The following is a 25,515-nucleotide window of genomic DNA, read 5'->3' on the forward strand; positions in this document are numbered from 1 at the left end:
AAAAGTCAGTCTGTTCAGTGTGGGTGAAATTATCCAACAAACTGCTTAATTTGTAGTTTAAAAGAAAAGCATTGTAAATGTTTGATACACATCCCCTCAGTCGGAAAACAAACGGTCCACGGGTCTCAGGTCCTACGACGCCGTGCTTCATACAGTTACTTCCAATGTAGATGTTTCAGTAAAGATAAACATCTGCAACATCCGAATGGAAATGGTGATAGACAACTTTATTTATTTTTTACAGGATGTGAATTTACAAAATAGAAATAAGGGGATTAAGAGGCAATTGTTAATTTGTACAGTTAATTTTATTATAAGAATGTCAGACCGAGAGCACAGCTGTCCTTTGACTGCCAGTCAAGATGTATCCCACACAGATCAAACATAACACATCTGATCTGCAATGAAACGATTTAAAAACAAACATTTCTGGCAGGTGATGAACATCAACCTGAACACTGATCTCTGTTCTTCGAAAACTGTACCACGACCAGATGATTCATGCAAACCAGGCGGCATCCACATCACTCTTTATGCATTTATGAAACCGTGTGGACTAAATCTGATACATAATGAAACGGGAACACTGAAATGTGGCAACTAACAATGTTGGGCTAAAAACAGTTGCTAAGTATAGAAAACACTTCAAATCGTTGCTTTATATTTAATCTGTCACAATTTCCTAGATTGATGTAATGCCAAGTGTATTAACCAGTTTGTAACGGCTTTTAAATATACTGATTTAGTTGATATCAAACCATAAAAGTCTTTAATATAATTATAGCACACAAACCGTTCTGGACTGTGATGCATGTTTTTTATTCAGTGGCTTCGCAAACTGCCAGAACTTCACCAACATGTCCACATGGTTGTGTTTAATGTTTCACTGAATTTACATTAAGGGACCAAAATCCAACAAAAGAAACATAACTGATTTTAATTGAGCGCCTGCAATAACTCATGTTGTGTCCTGTGTTTTTCCCAAAATCAGTGAGCTAAGGAAGACTGGAGATGAGGTGGTTAACAGAACCCTCTCATGTTAACAGACGGGCATCTTCTGACCAGTCCAAAAAACACTTTTAACGGTTCTTGAGTTTTTGGAGAAGAGTTTCCTGCAACAACGGAGGTTAAATGCACTTTTCAAGAATACAAGTCTGAGCTGCTGCTACTGATCAGTTACTTTCTCCCAAAACTCAGAGAAAACCAATGAGCTCAACCGTGTTCTCGTATTGCTGGGGTTGATGAGGCGGAGCACCACAGGGATGTAAGAGAGGTTAGAAAGAGGCGGGGCCAAGTCCAGAGTGTGCTGCCACTTAGCTGTCCTTGTGTAACGTCTGATAAAGATGGAGATAGAGTTGTTTCTTTGTTACAAGCTGCAGTTTCTTCCTCTTGAAGTCTGTGGGCTTCTTGTACCTGAAACACGAGAAGGTACCGTATAAATGTTGTGTTTCGAGACGCAAAGTAACACCCCTCTAATCGTTTCACGCCGCAGTCGACTCACAGTTCGATGACGATGGGGCCGGGTTTGATCTCGTCCATTTCCATGAAGGCGAAACATTTAGTGCTGGTGAACCTCTTTTTAGGTTTGTAGTGCTTGAATTCAAAGAAGATAGCGGCTCCTGGATGAACGTACACAATACATGGTTAGAGAACTATGAACGGCCAGAATGTCTTTTGGTATCATCCACTTGAGGAGTCGCTCTACAATGCAGAAGAAGACTTCCCGATCCAGACGCAGTAGGTTAACGTGAGACCTGAGCTAAATATATCAGTTAACTGACATTTCATCAACAACTATATTTAAATTGTGTTCCTGTCGTTTCATTCTAGAAGGCGAGACCGCATGTGAAAAACTACTGGGATTAATGGTGAACCAACATGGCGCCTCTCAATGGGCGCATTCCTCTTATTCGCATCCCCGTTTCCCTCCCTTGCGTCTTAGTCCCTTCAGTTGATTTAATGGTGTTAAACTACTAATTATAATAATAAAGACACAGTTATCATCACTATCAGAGTGGAGTTGTTTGCTTTGTAGTCTGTTAAACAAACAGCAGCAAGTATGTATACACACACAGTGTGTTGTATTTATACACAGTGTTGTATTTATACTGTGTCCTACGTCCTCTTACGCGCAGGATCATTATCTACCAATGGAATTGTCTTATCTATTCATTATTTGCGTCTGTATGTTTTAAAATTCTGATTGTGACATCATTATAAAATAACACACAATATGATTATGGTTTCTCTTGAACACTGGAATTAATTTGTTAGGCTCAATGTTCCAGGTTAAACTTAAATTGTATAACTCATCAAGCCCGACACTCTGGAATGATCAGCCTCACGTGACTGAATGGAAATGACGATAAATTATGTAGAAAGTGTTTCCTCCCTCCAGCTCTCTCTGACTGTAATTATATACATAAAAAAAGATACTGAGGGAAATAACAGATCCAGAAAAGACTATTCTTTTGACAAATGAAGAAAGTTGCTTGTGGTCCTTTCGCTAATACATAACTTCAGTTTAATCTTCACTCTGGTATGAAACTCTGCAGCGTTCAATCAAATAACTGATTTTTTTAGCTCTTTTCATATGGAATATATCCAGTATTATCCTTTGAGTTGTGTACATTTTTGTGACGTTAGTAATGTAGGCGTGAAATGTTCCATTTATTTACTTCCCTTTGGATAAGCGGCCAGGTGTTACCTTTGGGTAGTTTCTCCACGTGTCTCTGGATCTCTACGTCCACACTGAAGTGGATGTAGGTGTCTTCCTTCCTGGAGGCCACAGGTGTGTCCTGCACCGGGTTCACATCCACGCCGTTCAAATCTGCAGGCGGAGAAAGACAGAATGTGCTCTTGGTTTCATCCTCGGAGTCTCAAGGTGACGATCCAGCGCTCTGGAGCAGGTGAGGGGAGCATTACCTTTGACACTGATGGTCATGTAGGGATCGATGCACTGACCGGCATCCTTCAACCCAATCTTTTCTATCTTTAGTGTAAGTAGTGTCATTCCAAGCTCAGAGGGTAACCGTGGCAACAAGGTACCTGTGAAGGACGAAGATTGCAGACATTAACAGTTGCCATAACAACAGGTGGCGACACCCCTCGAGTCCAAAGTGCAGCATTTCTTTCCGCCATCAGAATACAGACTGTCATGTGAAGTAACCGTTTAGATATTAAAACATATATTATTTGTTTTTCTAGAAAACTAAAACATAATTGAAAAAAAATAGTTTTCTGACCATATTTTAAAGCGGCATACATTGATTTTTTTTGACCACTTACAACACAAAATTGACATCTGATCACCTCAAGAAGTAATATTGCCTATTCACACAATTGCTTCTGGCCACCTGATGAACATGTCCAATACACGCTCTCCTTTGAGCTCCGCTTTGGTCTCCTCAGCTGCTCAATGTTCAGATCACTACACGTGGCACAAAGAAGGTCTCCTCTCACTTCTAACTGCTGCGACTTGAACCGAGGTTGATGACGGAGAACCGCAACAGTAGAATTGTCGGAGAACTGCGGAGTCCAGCGCTGGCTCTCTGTGGGTTTGTCCTTATATAAATAACGCATATAGGCATCATCTAGAAAACTGATGAGCGCAGCTTTTAGCTGAAGCGGTATCTACACTGTAAAGAAGTCTTTGAGGATGACTTTTATGTTTCTGCTCGTCAGAAAGATCGACAAAAGAAATTCCAGATAGATAAAGTAGATTGTTTGGCCAAAGCTAGTGGAACAGAGACTGACTTTGTCAGCGGAAGGCACTTAAGCTCTCGGCTGATGGAGGAGAACACATCTACATGAACATGAACATACCTCGACACAGTCAAAAGAAAGCAACAAACTCGAAGATGAACTCTGTATGATTCGCTTCTGAATTCACACTTTTGTCAATTCAGCAACACAATTTTGGATTTCAGGCGCAGGAGGGACCCAGCTCAGATGTGGGTGGATAAGAGCCGTACCTTGCGGAGCTGCAAATGTAGCAGGCAGGAATGAGCGATGAAGCCATGCACAGCACCGACAGAGAGGAACAAAGAGACACGCGGTCAGGACAACGGGACAACGTGGCACCACGAATCAAACGCCCCTTGTTTTATTGACCGTCGTCAGTACCGGGGGCTCTGGGGAGGAACGCTTCTGTAGAACCGGCTCCAGCTGCAGCATCCTCCTCCTCCTCTTCCTCCAGCTCCAGGTTCTCCTCTTCACCCGGAGCCAGGATTTTCCTGACGGAGAGGAGCGGCAGGTCACATCACATCGTACAACCTCCATAAATCACGCAGGATATTCTGTGAAATTCAAACTCCACACAGAAACAACACGGGGTGTTTAGAGTTGGATATTTACCTTGAGGGCACTGGCTGCACATCGAAGGGAAATTCTTTGTTGTACGTCAAGATATTTTGAATGACTGTCGACAAAAGGAGGAAGATCAGAATAAAGTCACCACAGGAGGCTCAACGAGTAGGTCGACTCCCGGTCACTTTACTTACTGGTTTCCAGTTTCTTCAGCTCTTCTAACTTGAAGCCCTCCTTTGACTGTGTGCACTGCAGAGGAAGACACATTTGATATCTTTGAAAAAGTGAATTTATAAGAAAATATGCTTTTACTTTGACCTTTGGTTTTAATAACCCTGGGAAGTCTGTTTCTGATTGTTGGGGGGGGGGGGCGGGGGGGATTTATGGGTTTTAAGTCTGTCTGTAGCAAAAAAAGTTATAATTATTACTTAACGAATAACACTTTGAAAACATACACAGTAACTAAGTGATAAACTTCGAAAAAAATATTATAATATTAAAAATATTGCCTGTATCAGGGTTTTTGATGACAGTTGATTAGCAAAAAACTTCAATGAAGTCTGTTTTGACAAATAGTTGTGCAAAGCATTTTATATAGTTTAAAAGTTGTACACTTTCTTGGTGACTATTCAAACATGTGGAAGCACTGAGAGGGTTTAGACTCACTTCAGCAACTTTAGTTTTTAATGCGTGCTCTATAAATACATTGAGTTGCCTTTTTCTATAATTCCATATATTCCAAATATTTCACAATAAAAGAAAACGACACAAACCTGCAGACTGGCCCTTCTCATCTCCAGGCATGTTGCAATCTTTCCTAAGGTTTTCTAAAAGATAAGAAAATCGTTTTAGTTCATGCAGAACACTTGTCTTTTCTGTCCAGAGATAAAAGAGAGGTGTATCGATTACCTTTTGCTCCTCTGTGAAGTCGGATGCATTTGTTGACTGCACCTCTTTTTGCAGTTGTCTCGCTAAACTAAAGGACAACAGACAGTTAATGCTTTGCAGTCAAACTTGAAGATTCTTGCAACAGAAAAGGTGGATACATTGTGGATGTTTGCGCCCCCTTCTAGTAAATAAAAAAAGCTGTCAGGGTATACAGGGTTATATTATTAATGCAATGTATTAATAATAACATTATGTAGACAAAGCAGATCACATCTTTAAAAAGGTGCAAAGACAACATAGTTAGTGGGAAACATGTCTCACTAAAAACCAACCCATAACAATAAGAGGGTGTGGCGGACTTTCTCAATACTGAGGGAATATTGGCCTAATTGCTGCACTGCATGACACATAATGAAAAACACGGCACGCGGTTCTGGGTTATTTTTCCATTACAGGCCTTGTGAAAGGACTCGAAGTGGTGGTGAATGAATCTGGGATGCAACACACACACACGAAGGCGACTCTGCTGCCACATCACGTCATGGATGGGTCGGGTTTGTTTACTGCCGTGAGGAGCGAACTGGCCGCTCAGAGGCGAGAACTTCTTGTGGAGCGCCATGCAGCCACTCCAGGCTGTTATCTCCTGCACAGTGAAGGCTTAGCGGGAGACGAGGAGACGCGCATGCCCAGAGAGAAGCAGCGGCGCGGAGGCAGGACACACATGTTGAACGCGACTTACATTTGGTACTCATCTATAGCCTCCACTAATTGTCCCCACGAGTCAAAGTCCGTGCCTTTCTCAAAACTGGCGTGCCATTTCTGAATAGTCTTGTTGACTTCAGACATGTTGGCAGGGCGGAGCCTCGCGGCGCTCTCAAGGCAGCATAGCCGGGGTAGAGGTTCGTCTACGAGGCTTCGGCGGCGTCGTCAGCCCGGTTATCTGCGGTCCAGAGGCGCGCAGACACACCAGCAATGCCCGGACCAAGCCCTTTCTGCACGTTCACTCTCATAGCGCATCCGCCGGAGAAAGGAAGTCCCGCCCGGAGCTCGGGTGCGCACGTTTTGAGACGCGGGGTCGCTGGAGCGGACGGTAACAGTGAGCATAGACTGATACACGGAGAGAAACACTGCTGCAAAAACAACAACATGGTTATCTCGTTCAAAAGTGGAATTATTATTATTTGTATCACCGTGTGAATTACCTAGATTAGTTGAAAGAGGAGCAGTGATGGAAGAAGTGGATCCTTCACGTGGTTCTCAACCTGTTTTCTGTGAAAGTACCCTCTGACCAGTGGTACATATTGTTGGTTGAAAAAAAGATGTCATACACACAGCGTGAAAATGTGTGTGTGTGTGTATATATATAACTGTTATTGTATCATTGATTTCTCTATAAATGTTGAAATCTATTTGTTTTTTTATTGATGAGTATGTTTAAACAATACGTGATTAATATGTGACGGATGGTTCATTTGTTCATCAACGTTATAGGTGACAGTTTATTACACATGTAGTTGAAGTATTATTTTGAATATGTCCTTATTGCATTAGGCTTGTTGGACAGTGGAATTTGCCTTTTTTCAGGCATGAAAAAGTGAAGATCAATCACTTAATGTTAGGTATAAAACATATTAAAAAATATATAATGATCAGTCCGACTAGAACCTGTTCTAACGCCTTTATTTTGAAAAGAAACCAATCGGTTTCCGGTTTTGTCCTGTCACTCTCCGTCTTGAAGCAGTTGTCCACCGTCAGTTGAGCGATGTAGCATCAAACTGTTAGCGATTAATTCAAGTCGTATTAGCCGCTGACAGAATGAGATAAGATGGAAACTGTAACGACGGACTCGGCTGCGGCTGAGGAGGACGACTGTTCAGACTCAGAGGTTTCATGTTTAATGAGAGTCGGAAGAAATTCAGACTGGCTTCGCTTGTTCGAAAACACTGAGGTGCAGTTTGCTAATGCTAGTCAACGAGCTACATGTACTCAACATTTACCCTGAAACTTCCTTGCGTTTGCGTTTCATCAAATACAATATATTCCTTATTCATTTTTATTTGTTTGTGTTTTTCTTAAGCATGTCGTTATCTAAGTTTACCGAATCTAACGTGTTCTGCTTTCATAAGATGAAGGCTGCACAGTAAATGGGAGCTAACTGGCAGACTAACTAACGTTAAGTTAACTCGTCTGTTTCTGACTGCCCAGGTCACCATCGGACGTGGGATGGAAGTGACCCACCAGCTGCTGTCTCCAAGTTGTCCTCTGATGATCTCCAGACTACACTGTGCTGTCAAACAGAGGGAAGATGGACAGTGGGCAGTGACAGACAAAAAGGTAATGTTGCATTCTCTAGGTTTTGTAGATAAAACAATTAATCTTCCAAATGTTTTCTGTCATGCTAATTATAAAATGTGTATAAAAAATAAAAGAAAGTCGACAGTCTTAGATTAAATGACTGCGCTGTAAACAGACCAAACTTCACTCACACACTAGTGCAGGATTTATCAGCAGAAGTATCACCTGACAACCACACAGGGGGATTTTAACAAAAACAAAGTCCAGTTCAACAAGACTGCAAACTACAACTTCAATAATAAACATATAGTTAAATCAGTTAGTTCAATATCTCAACACTTGAAGGTGAACCTGTTCTTGATATTCTTTCCTAAAGACAATTATATTAATTTAAAGCTGATAAAGAAAGTATTGTTTTTTCCCCCTCAGAGTCTCAACGGCGTGTGGGTGAATGGAAACCGCGTTCCCTCGGAAGAATCCCATCAGCTGAGGCTCGGAGACTCCGTACAATTCGGCGTTCCTTCCACTTCATCCACAGAAGTGGAGTTTGACTACATCTTTGTCCAGCGGCCCCTGAAAGACATTAAACACCACTTGACAAAGGGACATAAAGAAGGCGCTAAAGCAGCCCTCGTTTCCAAGACGACTAAGAGGAAGTTGACTGTGGAAGAAGTTGAGCCGTCGACCTCGAAGCCCAAGCTCTACCGCTGCTCTTCTGCAGACAAGTCATTTGCAAAGCCCTGCCCTCTGTCACCAGTGATGCGACAGCAGAGGCTCAGTAACTCTCAATTAGAGGAAACTGGACCCAGCAGACAAGTCCAGGAAGAAGACTGGCCTTCAGAAGTCTCCAACACGCCCTGTGACCTGGACAACTTGCAGATGTAAGTGTATGCCTCTCTTGTATTATCATTACTTTTGCATTTTTTTGAGGATGTTCGAAAAATGTTGCTCCTTTGCAGGTACAGCCAGAACATTCTGAAGTTGAGGGAGCAGGTAGACGACACCCAGAGGCAGGTAGCCTCTCTCGGGGGAGAGCCGCGGCAGGCTGACCCTCTCAGAGTGGAGCATGTCAGGGAGCTGCACGGTCAGCTGGGGACGCTCAGAGCCAAGATGCACCGGATGGAGACGTTAGAGAAGTCCTTCAGCAAGAGGCAGCTAGAGGTAAGAGCTTTTATGGAACTCCTTTCATACATGGAATATGCATCACCAACAGTTGAAAGTAGTGCCTTTCTGTTCAACAATATCGTTGTTTTGGGGGTCACGTGATGCAGCGAAGCTAGGTAGATGCAGGCCCACAGGTTCTTCAAACAAGTCCCTTTAAAATTATTTTAAAACCCAAACTCGATCCCAATCTGGTCGTATAGCTGAGAAAAGAATGAGTAGGACACATGTTATCATCCTCATTTAACTCTAAAGCCAGGGGGTTTGAAGAAATTGATAAAACTGTAATTGATCCAGCAGGCCGCTGTGTCCTAGTTAATTTCCACATCTACTCGGAACCCTGGACATTGTTTAACTTATACACACCCATCTATGATGATGAATCCTTTATTCAAGATATTTTAATGAAAGTTTCAGTGGGACAACACAACATACTTGTAGGAGGTGACTTTAATTTTGGCCTAGATCCTACATTAGATAAGTCAGGGACAACAACATCCAAAACAAAAGCAGCCAAGACTACCTTCTCATTTATGAAAGATCTAAACCTGACTGATGTGTGGAGACAGATGCTCCCTCAAACGAGAGATTATTCCTTTTAATCCTGCCCACACAACTCTCACACCAGGATGTATAATACATATAAGTTATTTTTGAATATCTGCCAGCCTTTTTGGATTACATGGGTACAACCCTGACGGTACCATAGGACTGTAACTATTTGCAGCTCTGAATTAAATTATGCGCTGTGTCATCATCCTATGCACCAACTTTTTTCTCTTTGGGAGGGGGAAATTATCTATTTACTTTATTTATTTAATTGTATTTCATCTACTTGTGTATTTTTATTTTCTTATTTTTTCTAACTTGTGTAATTGTCTGTAATGTTTAATGTAGTGTGCTCTTTATGCTCTGCATGTTCTCTTGCATTGGAAAATAAAATATTGCACTAAACAATAAAGTTGTTTGGTTTTCAAACCGTTGTTTGGTATGCATCATATTTGTCTATTAATGATATATCTACGCTAACACTCGTCTTTTTTGTATATTTATTTGGTATTTTTCTCTCTCTTTAATCAAAGTGTAACTTTCATGTATTTAGGCACAGAAAACACAGCAACAAGAGGAGCTTTTGAAAAAGCAGTTGGAAGAGGCCTTGCACGAGGTACGTAGCATAACACTTTGAGTTCAAGCAACGTTCAACAATGTATTTGTCAAAATATTATGTCGCTAAAAACATGTTAAATTGTTGACTTTTAGAGTGTTGTTGTGTGAATTCACACATATACATTCTTCTTTTTTTAAAGTTTATTAATTTGTCAAACTGTTTTCAACGTTCAAAGCAAAAGAAAGTGATAGACGAACTCGCCCTTTCTCGGGAAGGCTTTGAAGAAATTCTCTTGGCCAAAAACAAAGAGCTGCAATTGACAAAGGTATGACAACTTTCTTTATCATCGAAGCATCCTTTTTGTTTTGTTTAGCTTGGCATCAGCAAAGCTTCATTAATGTATTTTTTAGGGCTGTGAAACGAGTAAACTTTTTAATCGGATTAATCACAGGTTTTTGTGGATTAATCATGATTAATCACATATTACCGATATTCTCGGTATATTTTGTGAGAACATAGAGATTTATGACAAAAGACGGATATATACATTTATACATTCTTCTATACAATGGTGCTGCAACTCAGCAGTTATTTAGCAGTTTTCTTCCATATGGAACATTAATACATCTTCATCCTAAACAGAATGTTTAACCCTCCTGTTACCTTTCGGGTCAATTTGACCCCATTCAATGTTTAATGTCGGTGTTCTTTGGGGTCAATTTGACCCCAGGCTGTTTTTCACTGTGTCAAACGTATAAGAAATATCAACTTTTTTATTTATTTAAAGGGCTATTTAGGTAGTCAACAAACAAACATAAAGTACCTCACACTTAAACTTGGGAAGCAATATTAATTCTAATAATTTTCTGGAGGTTTTAATTGCTGGGGTCAAATTGACCCCGAGGGTAAAATATGTTCGTAAATGTAAAGGTAACAGGAGGGTTAAACAGAGCATTTTTCTCTTGTTTGTCAACCATTAACTCCACCATGATACAATCTAAAGGTGGACAGATTGACAAGTGACTTTTTTTTTGCTCGGTCCCGATGCGCGCGCACAGAGCTCTGTGGCGCGCGAGACGGAGATCGATAAGTGTTAACGCAACGCGAAGAGACAGAGATCACATGCTGCTGTGGAGATACGATCAACAACAGACGTTTAGTTTAATAAAAGAACAAAGACGTGCTCTAGAGAGCATGTCAGGGGGCGGGCCAATCTTTTTAATGTCATGCGATCTACCAACACTGCGCCGCGATCGACTGGCAGGTCGCGATCGACGTGTTGAGACCCCTGATCTACAGGAAGTAAAAGTCGTAACAAGGTTTCCGGAGGTGAACCTGCGGAAGGATCATTACCGATGAACAGACCGTCTGCATGAGAGCGGACAGAGTTCAGATTGAAGTGGTGTATTGGAAGCTCATTTTGCAAGTGACTTTTTTTTCGTCCCGACGACCAACAACCGACAGATTGGAAGCTCATTCTGCGCATGCGTTAAATGCGTTAAAAATAAATAACTAGTTAAACCTGTAATTGAATTAACTGAGTTAACGCGTTATTTTTCACAGCACTAGTATTTTTTTTTAAATTGCAGGAGGAGAATGAAAAGGCCAGGGCCCAAAAGGATGAAGTAGTTACACAAGTGACGGAAGTTTTGGAGAACGAGCTTCAGTGCATCATCTGCTCCGAGCTCTTCATTGAGGTAGGATTAAGAGTTAATGAAGCATGCTGTTGAAAATTAGTAAAACGGACACAAAAACTTAATACAGCAATTATTACACAACAATGACAAAAAAAGTACTTGAAGACAAACACAAAAACATGAAAGCCTCGACAATAATATTAATGTTTTGATCTGCACTGATTGTGTCTACAGGCGGTCATCCTGAGCTGCGCTCACAGCTTCTGCAGTCACTGTATCAAGCAGTGGCGCAAAAAGAAAGACGAGTGTCCCATCTGCCGACGGGCCATCCAATCTCAGACTCGTTGTCTGGCCCTGGACAACTGCATCGACAGCATGGTGGAAAACTTGAGCCTGGACATGAAGTCGAGGCGACAGACCCTCATTGCTGAGAGGAAAGGTGAGAGGTGCGTTATCCGCAGTGGCATTAGTATCTAACGGTTCGCTTTTGGATTTTCCACCATATTCCTAACTGCTGCGCCGTCGCTTTTCGACTCGTTTGGCTTGTCCTTGTTTCAGAAAAGCGAGCTTGTGACATCATCAGCTGAGGTCGGGGGACAGCCTTGAAATGGGTTGGGGCTGTTGTCCAGTGAAAACACAATTCATCAAACAGGGCGAAGTTCAATAATATATCATCGTTTTGGGGTGGTGTATTATGAAATGCAAATCATCTTCCTGAGAGTGAAGACTGCTCTGATTTAGTCGAGTATTAGTTTCCCAAGTCGAAAATGCTCTTCCTTGGTTTGCTATTCTTGTGTCCGAGGGAAGAATATCAAGTGAAACTGAACAAAATCTGTACCAGGTGGAAGAATTACACACTTGACATAACTTCTGCTTATATTTTGAACGAAATGTAATGTTTTGATTCACTAAAACACTGGAAAATGGACTTAACTAGACAACCATATGAAAGACATTTTAAATTAAATATGTTAACTTCCTGATATAAAGATAATGCTGTGCTTAGTTCTTTAAACATGATCTTATCACCTTGCCGTCGTCCTTATCCTGCAGAACTTATCCAGACATGTTTCTAGGATGTTTTTCCACCGTGATGTGACTTCATGGTTATCTCTGTCAGATGCCAGTTACAGAACGCGCATCAAGCTCCAGTATGTGACAGTGGTGTTGGGTACTCAACATCAGGATCACACTCATGGATGACCCACATAGCATCAATATCTGGCTGCCTCGTACTGACTCGCATGGTGGGCAGTGCCACACTCATCAAGTCAAATAGCTGGAGAGCCTCGACATGTCTGGGTGAGCAGTGGCTAATGTTCCTCTCGCCTTCAGCCGTAAACACTGTGGCGGCTCTCAGCTCATCACAGGCTCTAATATAAATGTGGTTTTCAAGGTGGTTTAAGAGTAATTACACGCACTGCTTCAGCCAGTCTCGGCTAAATAGATGCTTTTAAAAATATGCTTGTTGGTGGAGTGGGAATGAGTGGGGAGCACAGTGAGGGTTTCCAACACAAGGTGGCAGTGCGATGAGGCTGATGCCGGTTTTCTTTTCGGTTGTATGACATAATTTAAGAAACATCTGAAAGGACAGTTAAAATATAATGTAATGTGACCTAAAAAGCAGTATTTAGCATTGAAATACTGCTGCTATGCATATTAGGTGGGGTGGTTCTCAAATTGAGCTTGCTTTCCCTCGATAAACAAAGGTGGAAAAATGAAAGCTATGTGCACTTTGTGAATTTGATCACGGTGATTGAAGCAAATGCAGAAACAATGCAGATGAATTGAATGTAATTAGGTAAATAATGTTTCATTTCCATTCCACTTCAAAGCCACAGATGCAACATGATTCAGAAATATGCATCAATTCAACAACATAAAGTATAAACCACAAACCCAATGCTGATCCCTATGGGGAGGAATTTAAAATGTGGTACTGATTCAACAGACAAGATACTGAGGGGAATATTTCTTTTGTTTGAACTGAAACAATAAGAGCGGAGCCCGTGTTCTTCCCCAGCCTAGAACGTGGCACTTCATCAAAAACAGAAAGGAATGTGGTTGGATGTAGTTCAGTCATGGTGCACATGCTTGTCGTTCCTGACTCTTCAGACATTTTGTCATTTGACGATTAGATTTTATGTTTGATTTGATAAATCACAAAGGCTTTGTGTGTCATTGGCATCACATACAGTGTGTACTGCCCCTAGATTCGGACAGTCCATAATGACGGTGATATTCTTTATGTTTAATCAGAATCAGAATCAGTTTTATTGGCCAAGTAAGTTTGCACAAACAAGGAATTTGACTAGGTAAAGTGTCTCTCAGTGCTTTCACAAAATATACATTTCAACACAGAACAAACAGAGCAAACAGAACAAACAGTGCAACGGTCTAAGAAGTTTTAGAAAGTGACTTAAAGTATATACAAGAGGAATGGCTAATGTGTAGTCATCCCCAACAAACACACTATTTACACCTGTTAGAGTAATGTTAGCTGAAAAGTGTGCATCCTTTTTGAGAAACGAAACTACATTTCAAATGTGGTCTGGGCTGAAAGACGGAAGTCTAAAAGTATCGAGAGACAAACCGACGCACTGTCGTTTTTCATCTCCGTGGATTTTGTCGACGATGACAAAAATCTCGATGGATGTTTCTTGACAGTCGTCATGTAAAGGGACTGGAAAGCTCTCGGATGTTTCCAAAGAGGAATCTCTCACCGTTTCCTTTCCCTCCAGCAGCTGACTCCGCTCAGGTGATGGTGATCCACGACGACGACAGCAGCAGCAGGAGCAGCGACAGCGACAGCGACAGCAGCCTGCTGTCCAGCGACAGCAGCCTGAGCTCGCTGGTCTCTTTGGAAACGGACAGCAGCATGAACCCGGACTCCAGCGTGCTCTACAGTTACTCTGACGAAAGTGTTGATGAGTTTGAGGATTAGCACCTTTTTCTACGGAGGTTTACGCTAAGTTTGGTCTCATGAGTCCATTAACCAGAATTCCTTTTTTTGTAACGTCATCCGATGTCTTTTTGTCATCCTTCTCAACAAAAGGATTAAAGTTTTTTTTCCTTCGCACTTTTACAGCCACATGTTGACTTTGTCCACACATTGATTCGTTGTGTTTACACTTCATAGGAATTAGTAAACCTGATGTAATCAGAAATCACACCTACTTCACAGTACAAGTCTTTGGTGAAGCCTGACTTCATAAGTGGAAGTTTGAGATGGAGATTGGCAGCTAGACGACAAACCTTTGCTGGCAGTGAAAGGATCAAACCAGTGTTTTTGTTGTAAGAGGTGTGACTTTAGAGACAACTATTCCAGGCTGTGGGTTGGTCCACTACTTTGGTCCAGACTAAATATCCTAAGAAGGCGAGCCAAAGAAATTCTAAGTCGACTAACACTCCTCCGATTTTGTCGACTAATCAATTAGAACTGTAAAATGGACTTTCCCCTCGAAGAATCACACAAAAGCACCACGTTAAATCTGTGATTACCAGAGACGTGCTCATAGGTTTCTTGGAAAATAAGACATTCAGCTTGAAAATAGCATGAAAACATAACTTCTGTGAGCGCACAGTAGGAAGTGGTTAAAGCATACACAGTGAAGTCAGACACAAATAGTTTGTCGCAAATTGGCAACTTTGCTTTTGTTTTTACGGTGAACATTTTACCGTATACTCTGAAAACTTAGCACTTACGGAATATTTGATTTATAGTATATTAACATCCTGTAATCCATTATTTTTGTTGTTCAAAAGGTGGATTTCCCTTCGTCTCTTAATGTAGGAACAGCTTGCCAAATCTTATTTTTTTATATTAGAACAACTGTGTAAGAACTACTATTAGTAATGTGACAATATTGTAACTCCATAAACATGACCAAACTCACTGAACCACCAAAGACGTTTACAGTTAGTTCGTTGTTGTTATATTCAATGTTTCTTTCTGTTGCCCATCTGGGAGTTGCCTCGCCCGGCAAACGAGCTGTAGTGCTTTGCCGAAAGGCTCCCGGGCCGATCGTTAATCACTCCCTTTGGCGACACTCCAGAGTTCATCTTGTGTCACGCTGGTCCTCCTGACACATAAACAACTGAATCTCGTAAGACAATGTGAGAAATGTTCAGTAAATTCACTTTATGATGGCGAAGCAAAGGGTAAGCTGTACGCGTGTTTATCTTTCATTTTTCTGAAGTGAGGCGATATCCTTCAGTCAATCAAGATTCATGTAAAATACAGTCACGGGCATCACTTCACTCATTCGTGCCACTGCTGTGATACTTTATGTAACTCCTGCCAAGTTAATGCTGTTTGTAAAATATAGGTTATGATCGTCAATAACTTTACACATTACCCATGTAGATCTCCGTGTCACTACTGGAGTGTGTGTGGCGATTAAAAACAGATTTGACATCTTGGAAAGGAACTTCATTTTGTTAAATCCTTCTGTCTTTTGGTAACTACACACATGCTGCGTTGCCAAGCAACTAAGGCAACAGCTCCTTGGGCTCAGAAAGCAAATGGAAGTGTGACGGCACCGGCCTGACTGGCCAGGTGAAGCACTCAGTCCTCCCACAGTGGATGCATAACAGTCAGGACTACGAGCTGGAAGTGTGCTGTCAATAATCACTATATTCAATAGACCACGTGAAATATCCTGCACTATTAGACGTATGAGACAATATCCTGCTGCACTGTCTGGTTATTTTATGGCACTCTATTAAGGAGTAGTCGTGCAGTACTGTCATGCGTGACCATGTAAACATCCAAACCTTTTCATTTCCTAATAATGGCATCAAGGAATGATGTCATTTGGTGCTATTGAAGAAAAAGTGAGTCAAAGTTCTGACAAAGCAAGATTTAAGTTAGTTGTGTTTCTGTCTTTCTATCAGGAGATTTTACACAATGTCACAGTAGGAAATGGACAAACTGGCACGGCTTACTGGGAATATAAACAGAGTCGATGATGTTTTTAGTGTTTTTCCTGCCGTGACAAGTCAAAATGTCTGCTGTCAAAAAGGATTGTGAAATTGAAATAGCTGCTCTCCTTCACCACATCTGTGTCCTTTACGACTGGAATTAACTGCGGCTAATAAACTGCAGTTAATTCCTGTCACAAACTTTGGAGTTCTAACTATTGATGTATTCTCTATTCACACTGACTACCCAGTAAACACTGGAGCAGCCGCTCACGGAGGGAGTTTGCCTCCTGCACTGTGGATGGCTAATGTCACGCCAGTCCATTAAAGCCGGAGTACGAGGGAAGCGTGTGTCTGTCAGGCCGTGTTACATGAGGACGGCAGTGATGGAGTGCCTCGGGGATACAGTTGGAGTCTCTCCGTCCATCCCTCCATCCGACTCTTGGAGCAACCTTTTAATGTCCTTACCATTCAATTCAATTCAGTTTATTTGTATAGCCCAATTTCACAAATTACAAATTTGTTTCAGAGTGCTTTACAATCTGTACACATAGACATCCCTGCCCCAAAACCTCACATCGGACCAGGAAAAACTCCCAAATAACCCTTCAGGGGGAAAAAAAGGGAAGAAACCTTCCATCCATCTCTTTCTCTTTCTCTCTCTATCTCATTCTCTCTCGCTTTCTCTCACTCTCTTTTCAATTTTCGATTTATCTTAGTATTTACGTGCATAAAATAACAACATATTTTGTTTGGGATAGGAAAACCATATTTACGGTACATTTACATTCATTTCTGTTATTTAATAACAGTTGGAATTCTCTTTTGGGACTATTTACTGATGTTTACTCTCCTACATCACCTGCTTTGTGTTGTTGTTAGTAAGAAAGATGGATTCACTCCAATATGCTCTTATCCAAAAAGCCCATGGTCCATATCCGAGGTCCATCTGCCAGCTTTGTGTTGAATCCAAATGTTCCTCACAGCATGATACGGCCAAATACTGCAGCATCTCCAGCCTCCTGCAACACTGATGATGCCACATAGAACAGTATACTGTAAGTGAATACTTATCGGCTGTCTAATCATCATTTTGTGGTCTTCTCCACTCAGTTCTGTTTCATTCCTGCATTCAATAATTAACAGATACCAATGCTTTTATGTTTGGGATTTCTGATTAATAATATATGTTGGTATTAGGGAAATATTGGAAACTGTATTTCTCATTGTGTCTATAGTGCCTGTGGGGAAGTTATGCCACGTATGTGTCTGTGCCATACAATCTGCAACTTTTGTCACATATACGTTTTCTACAACAACATCTAATTATTATTTAATGATATGACTATTACTTTTACATAGATAGCACATTCACTATCGTATGTTGTGTCTGTGGGTCAAACCCGCAGTTGGATTCCATGAAAGTGGGAAATTCCGGATTCATGACGGAAAAAATATATACAGATATAGCTTTGTCTCAAATGTGGACAAGGGAACTCACTATTTCCCAACGCTGTGTTATCAAAAGTTCCATAAATTGATTTTCCTCGCAACATTGCGAAAAACACCACAGGCTTTCGCTAGTTACAGCATGTTTAGCAAAGTGAACCGACTTCAAGGCTGCGTGTTCAATATTTCCGAGGTTCAAAAAGTAGACAGCGCGTTCTGTTACCAAGGAGACAACTGAAGCCCCACACCAGCGCACTGCAGGTTAGTAGACGATACAGTTTAAGTATGTAACTACTAGCTACATGTTATAAAACAGGTTCGTCAACGATTCCCAACAGGACTTGTCTTAAAGCTGTTACAGTTTAATGAACGTTAACTTTAGTGTGACCGCCATCTTACTTTAGATATAAAGTTAGCTAGCTGAGCTGGGTTTAACTAAGTTAGCTAGCAGCAGAATGTGGCAGCATGCAACTTATAGCCAGAGTCTAGTTACAGTTCATTCAGGCATTAAATGTCATCACAGAAAAACAAAAGAAAAAAAAGCAAGACTATATCTACAATTGTTACGATGTGCCACTTTTGACACTTTTTAAGTGTAATTTAATGTTACTTCTTTTTAACCAGAATACAAAAACCCTGCAACAATGGCCCGGTATCCTGGAGCCACAGCTGAAGACGGCAGGAGGTTGAGGAGGGTCATTGCTGAAGATCAAGACTGGTCCCTGACTCTAGTGCCTTATTTATCAAAACTCTGTCTGCAAAGCATTGTGAGAAACTTTGAGGGTATGCTTGTCTTTACTACCACTGTTTTACAGATTTGTATACACTTACTGAATAATATAAATGAAACTTCATGCAAACTTACCTTTTACAGAAAAGCCCATATTTCAAGACCTTTGTCCGAGCCACAAAGACTTTGTGCAGGAGAGACTGTCTACCTCCCTGCCTCTGCACAAGACAGCCAACTTGATCAGCGATGGTGTCTATTGGAAGCGCTGCTGTGAGCAGCGGTGGGACATTTGTGACCTCAGTCATTACGGCCACAGCTGGAAACAAATGTTCTTTGAGAGGCACATGGAGAACATTATTGAGCTTTTCATCCCAGATGTAACAGAGCCAAAGACAGTTCTAGAGATGGTACCTCTTTGTAGGAACTATGTGAAGAAGCTGAACATCTCCCAACTCCTGCCACCTATCAAGGAGCCCCCGAAGGAGGAGGAGGAGGAGGAGGAATATGGTTCAGAGTTTGCAAGTGACAATGAGTACAGCGGACCGTCTATGGACCACTTTGACTTTAACATCCTGCTCAACAAGCTGACCAGTCTGGAAGAGCTCCATTTAGTGTACAGGGTCAAACAATGCGGTATGAACTTTGAATGGAAGATGTTTGAGATGACCGACAGAGATTGTGAGTCCCTCGCCAAGGCTCTTATGTCCTGCAAGACTTTGAAGGTGAATATGAATTGCTTCTCACTGGTTTATGGCGTGAAGCCTTTTGTAGCTCCCTACAAAGTAAAGATCCTGACTATCTGGACTATGTTTGTTTGTTGTAATTCAGAACTTCTGACGTCTTGCCAATTACAAAGCATCATTGACACTTTACAGTCCCTAATGTCATGAAACAGGAACATTGTTGTTGGCACTACATTTGATTCATGCTCTATTTACATCAAAGAAAAGACTTGACAGCCTTTGAATGCAACCTAAATAAGTCACTCTTTGACACAAACGTTTTGTCACATTAGTTTACTCCTGCACGAGAACATGGAATATATCTGCTCCTGATTTCTGTGGATGATATCGGAACATCCAAGAGATTATTGAGTTATTAGGGCTGCATCTACTCAGGGTTTAATCGGTTATTTTCACTTAATTTATTTCACAAAATAAAGAAAATGCCCACCGTAACTTCCCAGGTGACTATTCGGACTGCTTGCATGTCCCGTCAACGGTCCAAAACCCAAAGATATTTAGGTTCCAACGATAAAACAGAAAAAAACCATTTAAGCATCCCCACATTTGATATCAAATCATATCACACATTTTTTGTGATTCATGACTTTTCATGACTAAAATGATTGGCAATTCTATGACAAATGAGTAATTGATCAATTAAAGATTGTATTGCTATTTCTTTGAAATACTTCATTTTAACATTATATAAAGCACTGTAAATGATATGTCTTGCTGGCATGTAAGTGGCATCATGTGGCAAAGAAAAGGCCAGTTATGTTCATTGCCTCATGACAACTTATGTGTGCTCTCGGTCATTTAGCTATTAGCGACATCATCTTGCTACTCTTTGTGACATTTTGTTTCTTCAGCTTCTGAAGCTCCATCAAAGCCACATTGAGGACAAAAAGTGCCGACTGCTGGTGAAACACCTGTTGGACCACCCGTCCCTGAGGGAGCTCGACTTCTCTCACAACCTGATCGGAGACAAAGGAGCCAGAGCCCTTGGAAAGCTGCTCACCAGGAGTAAACTCCAGACCCTGAACATGTGTGACAACGATATTAGAGGCCCGGGAGCCAAAGCTATAGCTCACGCCTTGTCCGTGAACTCCACCCTCTTGTCGCTCAACCTGCGTCTTAACTGGGTGAGAGATGAGGGGGGGCAGGCTTTTGGTAAGGCCTTGCTGAAGAACAACACCCTGCTTCACCTGCACCTGGGAGCCAATCAGGTAACAGGGCCGACTGCCATCGCACTGTCTAAGGTTCTCATTCAGAATAACACCCTGAAGAGCATCAACCTCTCCTGCAACAACCTGGGCGCGGTAAGTCAATTGCTATTTCTAGATACTCACTCACAGTGGGGCATTAAATATAACGCTTTATCATGGTGCCAGAGAAAAGGCCACATTGTCACTGATATCTAAAGAGCTCCAACTCTCAGGTGGCAATTCTCGGACATTGGTGACTCAAGTTATCGAGCATTTTATAGAGCAGATTAATTAAGAAAATAACCGTCAGATTACTCAACAGTGAAAAAAGTCTTACGTCCAATAGTTGTCAAGACATAGCATGATTAAAGACATATGAGGTAATTAAAATATAGTTGTCCCTTACAATGTGTTTCTTTGATCATGAGAATGTGCACAGAAAGGAGTTATTTTGAATCAGTGGGTTATTTTGAAACCCTGGACTTCCTTCCCAAACTCACGCTAGTGCTGCATGGATATAGTGCCTTAAAGTAACAGACAGAATAGCTTGAAAGGATTAGGCTTTTCAATTATTCATAGACATGTGTGGAAAACATGCAATAATGGAAAGCTAAGAAAGTGTTATTACCCTGTGAGAGGCAGATCAGATTATTCCCTCCTCATGTTTCCTCCAATTCAGGATTTCACTGTACAGTATATGTCTGACTGAAATACACTGCGGAGGATCGAAAATCACCCACATAGCAGAAATGCGTTGTGCAATAATATCATCAATATCTGTGACCGTGGTCGTTCACAGAAATAGAAATGCCTTTTTCAGACGTAACAATAAACCAGAGCTAACACACACAATAAGCAGTTTAGAAAGTCTGGGCTTTTTCAGACGGATAGAGTTGCCCGGAGCGGGGTTCAAGGTTATCGAGGCTGTCTTCAGATCTTACCAATCGTGTTGTGTGTGTGTGTGTGTGTGTGTGTGTGTGTTGCAGGATGGAGGTAAAGCTCTGGGGGAGGCGATGTCTCTCAACAACAGCGTGACAGAATTTGATATCCGTCTGACGGAGATAGACGAGCAGAGCGCTTCCTTCATCGACCAGCTGGTTGAGAGAAACCAGAGTTTAGAACAAAAGAGACAAACCGGAAAGAGCAAAACCAAGTTCACACCACCAACTTTTCTTTGAAATACAAGCTCATCTTTATTAGTCACTGATTCCTGCTTTGCCGTGTTCATTTAGCCACACAGTATGGCCACTACTGACTTTTAACAATAACAGAGCTTATTGTTTAAAATAATTGTCGCTGTTAGAGGAAAGACTGATCTTTTTACAATAAAATGTCCTGATGTATATTTCTGATGTCCACAGATAATCGTAAAAATAAAAATGACATTTCACACAAGGATGTCTCATCTTGTCCCATGTTGCAGCCCATATATTAACATGTATTAACTTGAAACATGTGTAAAAAGTACAAGTACAAAAACAGAGACCTCTCCGGTTCACAATGTGAAGAATCCCATAATGAACAAGACAAAGAAATATTTGACACGTATTTCAGTGAGCATATCAGTTTATTGAGGAGCCTTTTTTTCCACACATATTTGGTTCAAGTCCTTATGTAACATCAAGGCAACGTTGTGGTGGAGTTGGAATACATACAGATTTGTGTTGTTGTTTTTAAAACCTATATCTACGGACTAATAATATATTTGTAACACCTTTGCCAGGTAGCAAAAACACATCTTTACTTGCAAAATCACGAGTTGTTTTCTATAATCATATGAAGAGAGGCAAAGCTGTTCTGTAAGTTGATGGTGGACTAGCACATAGATCAATCTATGATAGAATACTGATATTCTTTAGATCAGTAATCATTATCACTTAACCATTCATAGTGTGTACTCGGTCGTAAAATCAGTCACACCCTTCTGACATTTTCAGTTATTTAAAGGTGTACCAAATATGATTTTACAAAGGTTTTAAGGGAAGCCAACGTCATTCAAAATAATATATAAGAAGCACAAAGAGATTCTGTTGGCTGTGTTGCCTGACAGCTTTTCAGAGGATTGTGTTGCCGTTTGTGGCTTAACAAACCCGTCATGTAACATCTGCACATCCTAAATATCCTAAATAAAATATTTTGGTGGAGGCTGTAGCTCAGTGGGGTAAGAGGGCCGTCCTGCAACCGCAAGGTTGTGGGTTCGATCCCCGCTCTCCCCATTAGTTGCAAGTCGAAGTGTCCTTGAGCAAGGCACTGAACCCCCAGTTGCTTCCTGGGCGCATCACTGCAGCCCACTGCTCCTTAATAACTAAGGATGGGTTAAATGCAGAGAACTAATTTCCCCTTGGGGTTTAATAAAAGTGTATTTTTATTTTTTATATTTTTTATATCCCCGTTTCAGTGCACGACACATTCAGCTGAGCACAAGATCCGCACTAACAGTCATTGTAACCTCTCGTCTCCGTTTTATTTACAGTACAAATCCCTTCTGCCCTACAGTCTTGAAAATCCACAAAACCAGTTCAATATAAAAAGACAAACCTCAGAGCATTCTGGAGTGAAAGAGTACACATCAAAACTACCGAATCTACTTCATCCACATGATGAAGAGCTTCGCATGACTAAAGCTGTCATGCTCGTCTATGGAGGATAAATGTCTCGTTATGAACCTTCCAGACAGATTTGTAACTGTTTTGAATGTCACTGTTGTTATGTAAACATTGCACTGGTAAACACATTTTCAATCCTTCTCATGACTTGGTATGGATCACAGTGACGCTGTCAGAGGGGCCTGTTGGCTGATGAGAAATGGATGATGACTTCAGTATGAAACAGTGACTTAAATCCCATATCATACTCTAAATAGAGTTTACATTCCTCGTGGAGTTTGCATGCTCTTTCTTCCTTGTGGTTTCCTCACGCTTACGCTTTACCTCACAGGACATGGACAGCACAGCTTTCGGACTAATGCATTCTGGGATATGATCCAGACCTTTATGAGAAACTAAATTAATGAATTGGTTGATTTCAATCCCGCTGAAATGCTATTCATGTTGCTCAAAAAGGTTGCGTAGTACACCATCTAATAACCAATAAAGGTAGTTTGACGTCTTAGGGAAATACGCTTATTAAAAAACAAAATGTAAGTTAGATGAGAAGCTCAATAGCCCGGTTATCTGTCTGCTGAGGCCAATACAACCCGCTTAAAATGTCATAAATATATTCTGAGTGTAGATTTACATATAACTACATTATAATGGGTGGCACCACATAAACTACTTTTTCGGTAGAGATAAGTTGCTTCTAAACTAACACGGGACTTGACCTATTTATTTTGAAGAGGAACACTTTCGCTGTTATAATAGTGATGTATGAATAATTTGTTATTCTACTTTACAATAATAGAATATACCTCAATAACTTCCTATATACTTCAAGTTATAAAATGTTATGTCAATAACTACATTATTAAATAACAGTTAGGTTGTGTAACATTGGGGAGTTATGGTACTAACGTTAACCAACACAGATCTCTACTAGCTAAGACGTTTCTGAAGTTCTAAAGGTGCAACCCGATACCAGCTAGTACTTACTCAGATCTTTAGAAGGACTGAAAGATGGATTCATCTGGAATGGGAACATCAATCCATCCATTTTCATCCGCTTAATGAATGGGAACATAAGTAATGCAATGTCGGTATTATTCTTGCTGAAGCCTTTTGAAAAGCAAAACAAACCTGAAGTTAAAGGATTGATGACCAGGTTTTGGGAAGTTGTTGCAAAGCAGAATATTTGCCTTGATTACTATCCTGAATTCTAGGGGCTTGCATAGACGACCCGTGAGCTGAAAAACAGTTTACAAAATGTTTTAATGCTAAACTGTCAAATCTGCGTGGTCATCATGCCTCACTCCCTTTGACTGTGTTCTGTGTATTCTCTGGTATTGCTACTAAGATAGTGTGCAACTCCAAAATTAACATGGAATGTAATAAGTGTGGCTAATTGGACACAATTTTACAGTAAAGGCTCATTATTGTGAAGAAAAGAGTTGGAACAGGACGTAACACAAAATGTCCGCCCTCGAACAAGATTCTGATAATTCATATTCTTGGACATTGTAATGGGTTTAATGATCTTAATGGTGGAGACTGGTCTGCCAGTTTCAGTGCAGGTCTCATGAGATGAGGGCTCGTTTGTACAAAAAAACAACTCTATTTTCACGGTTAAAACAAGCTGAACTGTTACTATTTCTAATATTTGTTTGAAAAGTGTTCATCTCTGTTTCCATTTAACATGTATTGTTGTGCATGGCCTGGCAGTCAAATTAAATGAAGCATGACTAAGATACTGCACTTGAGAGGAAGTCTTTTTTTTATCTTTAAAGTTATCCTGTCTTATTATTACATCTGACATTATCAGGAGTGAATCCAGGCCTCTTCCTATTTCTCGCATCTGTGACGGCCGGCTCTCTGGCTGTCTCTCTGATATGCAGCAGAAACGGGAGTTGTGTTATATCATGAGGAGAATCATCTGAAATTATGTATGGGCTGATTCTTAAAACCTTGTGTATTTTAAACAATAATTATAAAAGGTTTCTCCTATGCCTCGTGTACCATGTGTTATTATGAGTGTAAATGCAACTTGTTTTAATGGGAGGATGATGAGTTGACGTTAATTATCATAGCTCATGTTCGTCAGTAACGGTTGATCAGGCACTTAAATAAGGAGGTAGGCTGAATAGAAATATTACTGAATATTAAACGAAATGCATCTTTCAGATTTTAATCTAGCAGAGTTGACATTGATCTATTAATATCGTGGTGAGGTTTATTACTATGTAATTGTCCATTATAGAAAATGTGCAGTTTATAACAGTTCATTAACAGTTTGAAGAGGTGTTGTTGATTCAGTTATTGTGTCCTTTAGCTCTCCCATGCTAAATTATTCATCGATTGTGTCGCTATATTTAGAAAGCCAGGAAGTATAATGTCATCGCAGCCAAGCCGATTTCTGCTAACTTTGATATTTCAGACAATTATATTCATACTATGGAAATGGTTTCCGTTCTAAATATATTTCCATTTAGCAC

At 40.8% G+C, this 25,515-nt stretch overlaps 3 protein-coding genes across 8 annotated transcripts; 2 read left to right on the plus strand and 1 right to left on the minus strand.

Moving 5' to 3' along the window:
- Positions 1–206: 206 nt before the first annotated feature.
- Positions 207–6,232, minus strand: aida (axin interactor, dorsalization associated). 2 transcript variants are annotated; one of them, XM_056427786.1, is made up of 11 exons: positions 5,936–6,232; positions 5,218–5,284; positions 5,082–5,135; positions 4,503–4,557; positions 4,357–4,420; positions 4,126–4,235; positions 3,975–3,983; positions 2,926–3,048; positions 2,708–2,830; positions 1,502–1,619; positions 207–1,413 (listed from the first exon to the last, which is right to left on the minus strand). In XM_056427786.1, the coding sequence occupies exons 1-11, from the start codon at positions 6,040–6,042 to the stop codon at positions 1,314–1,316; spliced, it is 930 nt and encodes a 309-aa protein (XP_056283761.1). In that variant the 5' UTR covers positions 6,043–6,232; the 3' UTR covers positions 207–1,313. The 2 variants fall into 2 exon arrangements, with proteins under 2 accessions (XP_056283761.1, XP_056283762.1); XM_056427787.1 differs by lacking the exon at positions 3,975–3,983 and having other exon boundaries at positions 5,936–6,231.
- A 727-nt stretch (positions 6,233–6,959) lies between these two features.
- rnf8 (ring finger protein 8, E3 ubiquitin protein ligase) lies at positions 6,960–15,832 on the plus strand. Of its 5 annotated transcripts, none has more exons than XM_056428666.1 (9): positions 6,960–7,144; positions 7,402–7,530; positions 7,921–8,372; positions 8,451–8,652; positions 9,755–9,817; positions 9,996–10,085; positions 11,350–11,457; positions 11,632–11,836; positions 14,139–15,832. In XM_056428666.1, the coding sequence occupies exons 1-9, from the start codon at positions 7,022–7,024 to the stop codon at positions 14,339–14,341; spliced, it is 1,575 nt and encodes a 524-aa protein (XP_056284641.1). In that variant the 5' UTR covers positions 6,960–7,021; the 3' UTR covers positions 14,342–15,832. The 5 variants fall into 5 exon arrangements, with proteins under 5 accessions (XP_056284641.1, XP_056284642.1, XP_056284645.1 ...); XM_056428667.1 differs by having other exon boundaries at positions 14,142–15,832; XM_056428670.1 differs by having other exon boundaries at positions 11,632–11,843; positions 14,142–14,228.
- Positions 15,833–18,397: 2,565 nt separating this feature from the next.
- tcte1 (t-complex-associated-testis-expressed 1) lies at positions 18,398–21,812 on the plus strand. The gene is made up of 4 exons (XM_056428507.1): positions 18,398–18,552; positions 18,644–19,221; positions 20,094–20,543; positions 21,416–21,812. Exons 1-4 carry the CDS (start codon positions 18,414–18,416, stop codon positions 21,605–21,607), a joined length of 1,359 nt encoding a protein of 452 aa, XP_056284482.1. The 5' UTR covers positions 18,398–18,413; the 3' UTR covers positions 21,608–21,812.
- Positions 21,813–25,515: the final 3,703 nt, after the last annotated feature.

This window comes from Pseudoliparis swirei, chromosome 12, assembly GCF_029220125.1.
Source record: "Pseudoliparis swirei isolate HS2019 ecotype Mariana Trench chromosome 12, NWPU_hadal_v1, whole genome shotgun sequence".
NCBI lineage: Eukaryota > Metazoa > Chordata > Actinopteri > Perciformes > Liparidae > Pseudoliparis > Pseudoliparis swirei.

Excerpts from the sequence above, each read along its gene's own strand:
- rnf8 (XM_056428666.1), top strand. The coding sequence starts at position 7,022 with ATGGAAACTGTAACGACGGACTCGGCTGCGGCTGAGGAGGACGACTGT. Across the intron at positions 8,653-9,754 it reads TCAGCAAGAGGCAGCTAGAG|GCACAGAAAACACAGCAACA; the intron begins GTAAGAGCTTTT and ends TCATGTATTTAG. Across the intron at positions 10,086-11,349 it reads AAGAGCTGCAATTGACAAAG|GAGGAGAATGAAAAGGCCAG; the intron begins GTATGACAACTT and ends TTTAAATTGCAG.
- aida (XM_056427786.1), bottom strand. The coding sequence starts at position 6,042 with ATGTCTGAAGTCAACAAGACTATTCAGAAATGGCACGCCAGTTTTGAG. Across the intron at positions 2,831-2,925 it reads CATGACCATCAGTGTCAAAG|ATTTGAACGGCGTGGATGTG; the intron begins GTAATGCTCCCC and ends CTCCGCCTGCAG. Across the intron at positions 1,414-1,501 it reads GGCCCCATCGTCATCGAACT|GTACAAGAAGCCCACAGACT; the intron begins GTGAGTCGACTG and ends CTCGTGTTTCAG.
- tcte1 (XM_056428507.1), top strand. The coding sequence starts at position 18,414 with ATGGCCCGGTATCCTGGAGCCACAGCTGAAGACGGCAGGAGGTTGAGG. Across the intron at positions 18,553-18,643 it reads CATTGTGAGAAACTTTGAGG|AAAAGCCCATATTTCAAGAC; the intron begins GTATGCTTGTCT and ends TACCTTTTACAG. Across the intron at positions 20,544-21,415 it reads CCTGCAACAACCTGGGCGCG|GATGGAGGTAAAGCTCTGGG; the intron begins GTAAGTCAATTG and ends TGTGTGTTGCAG.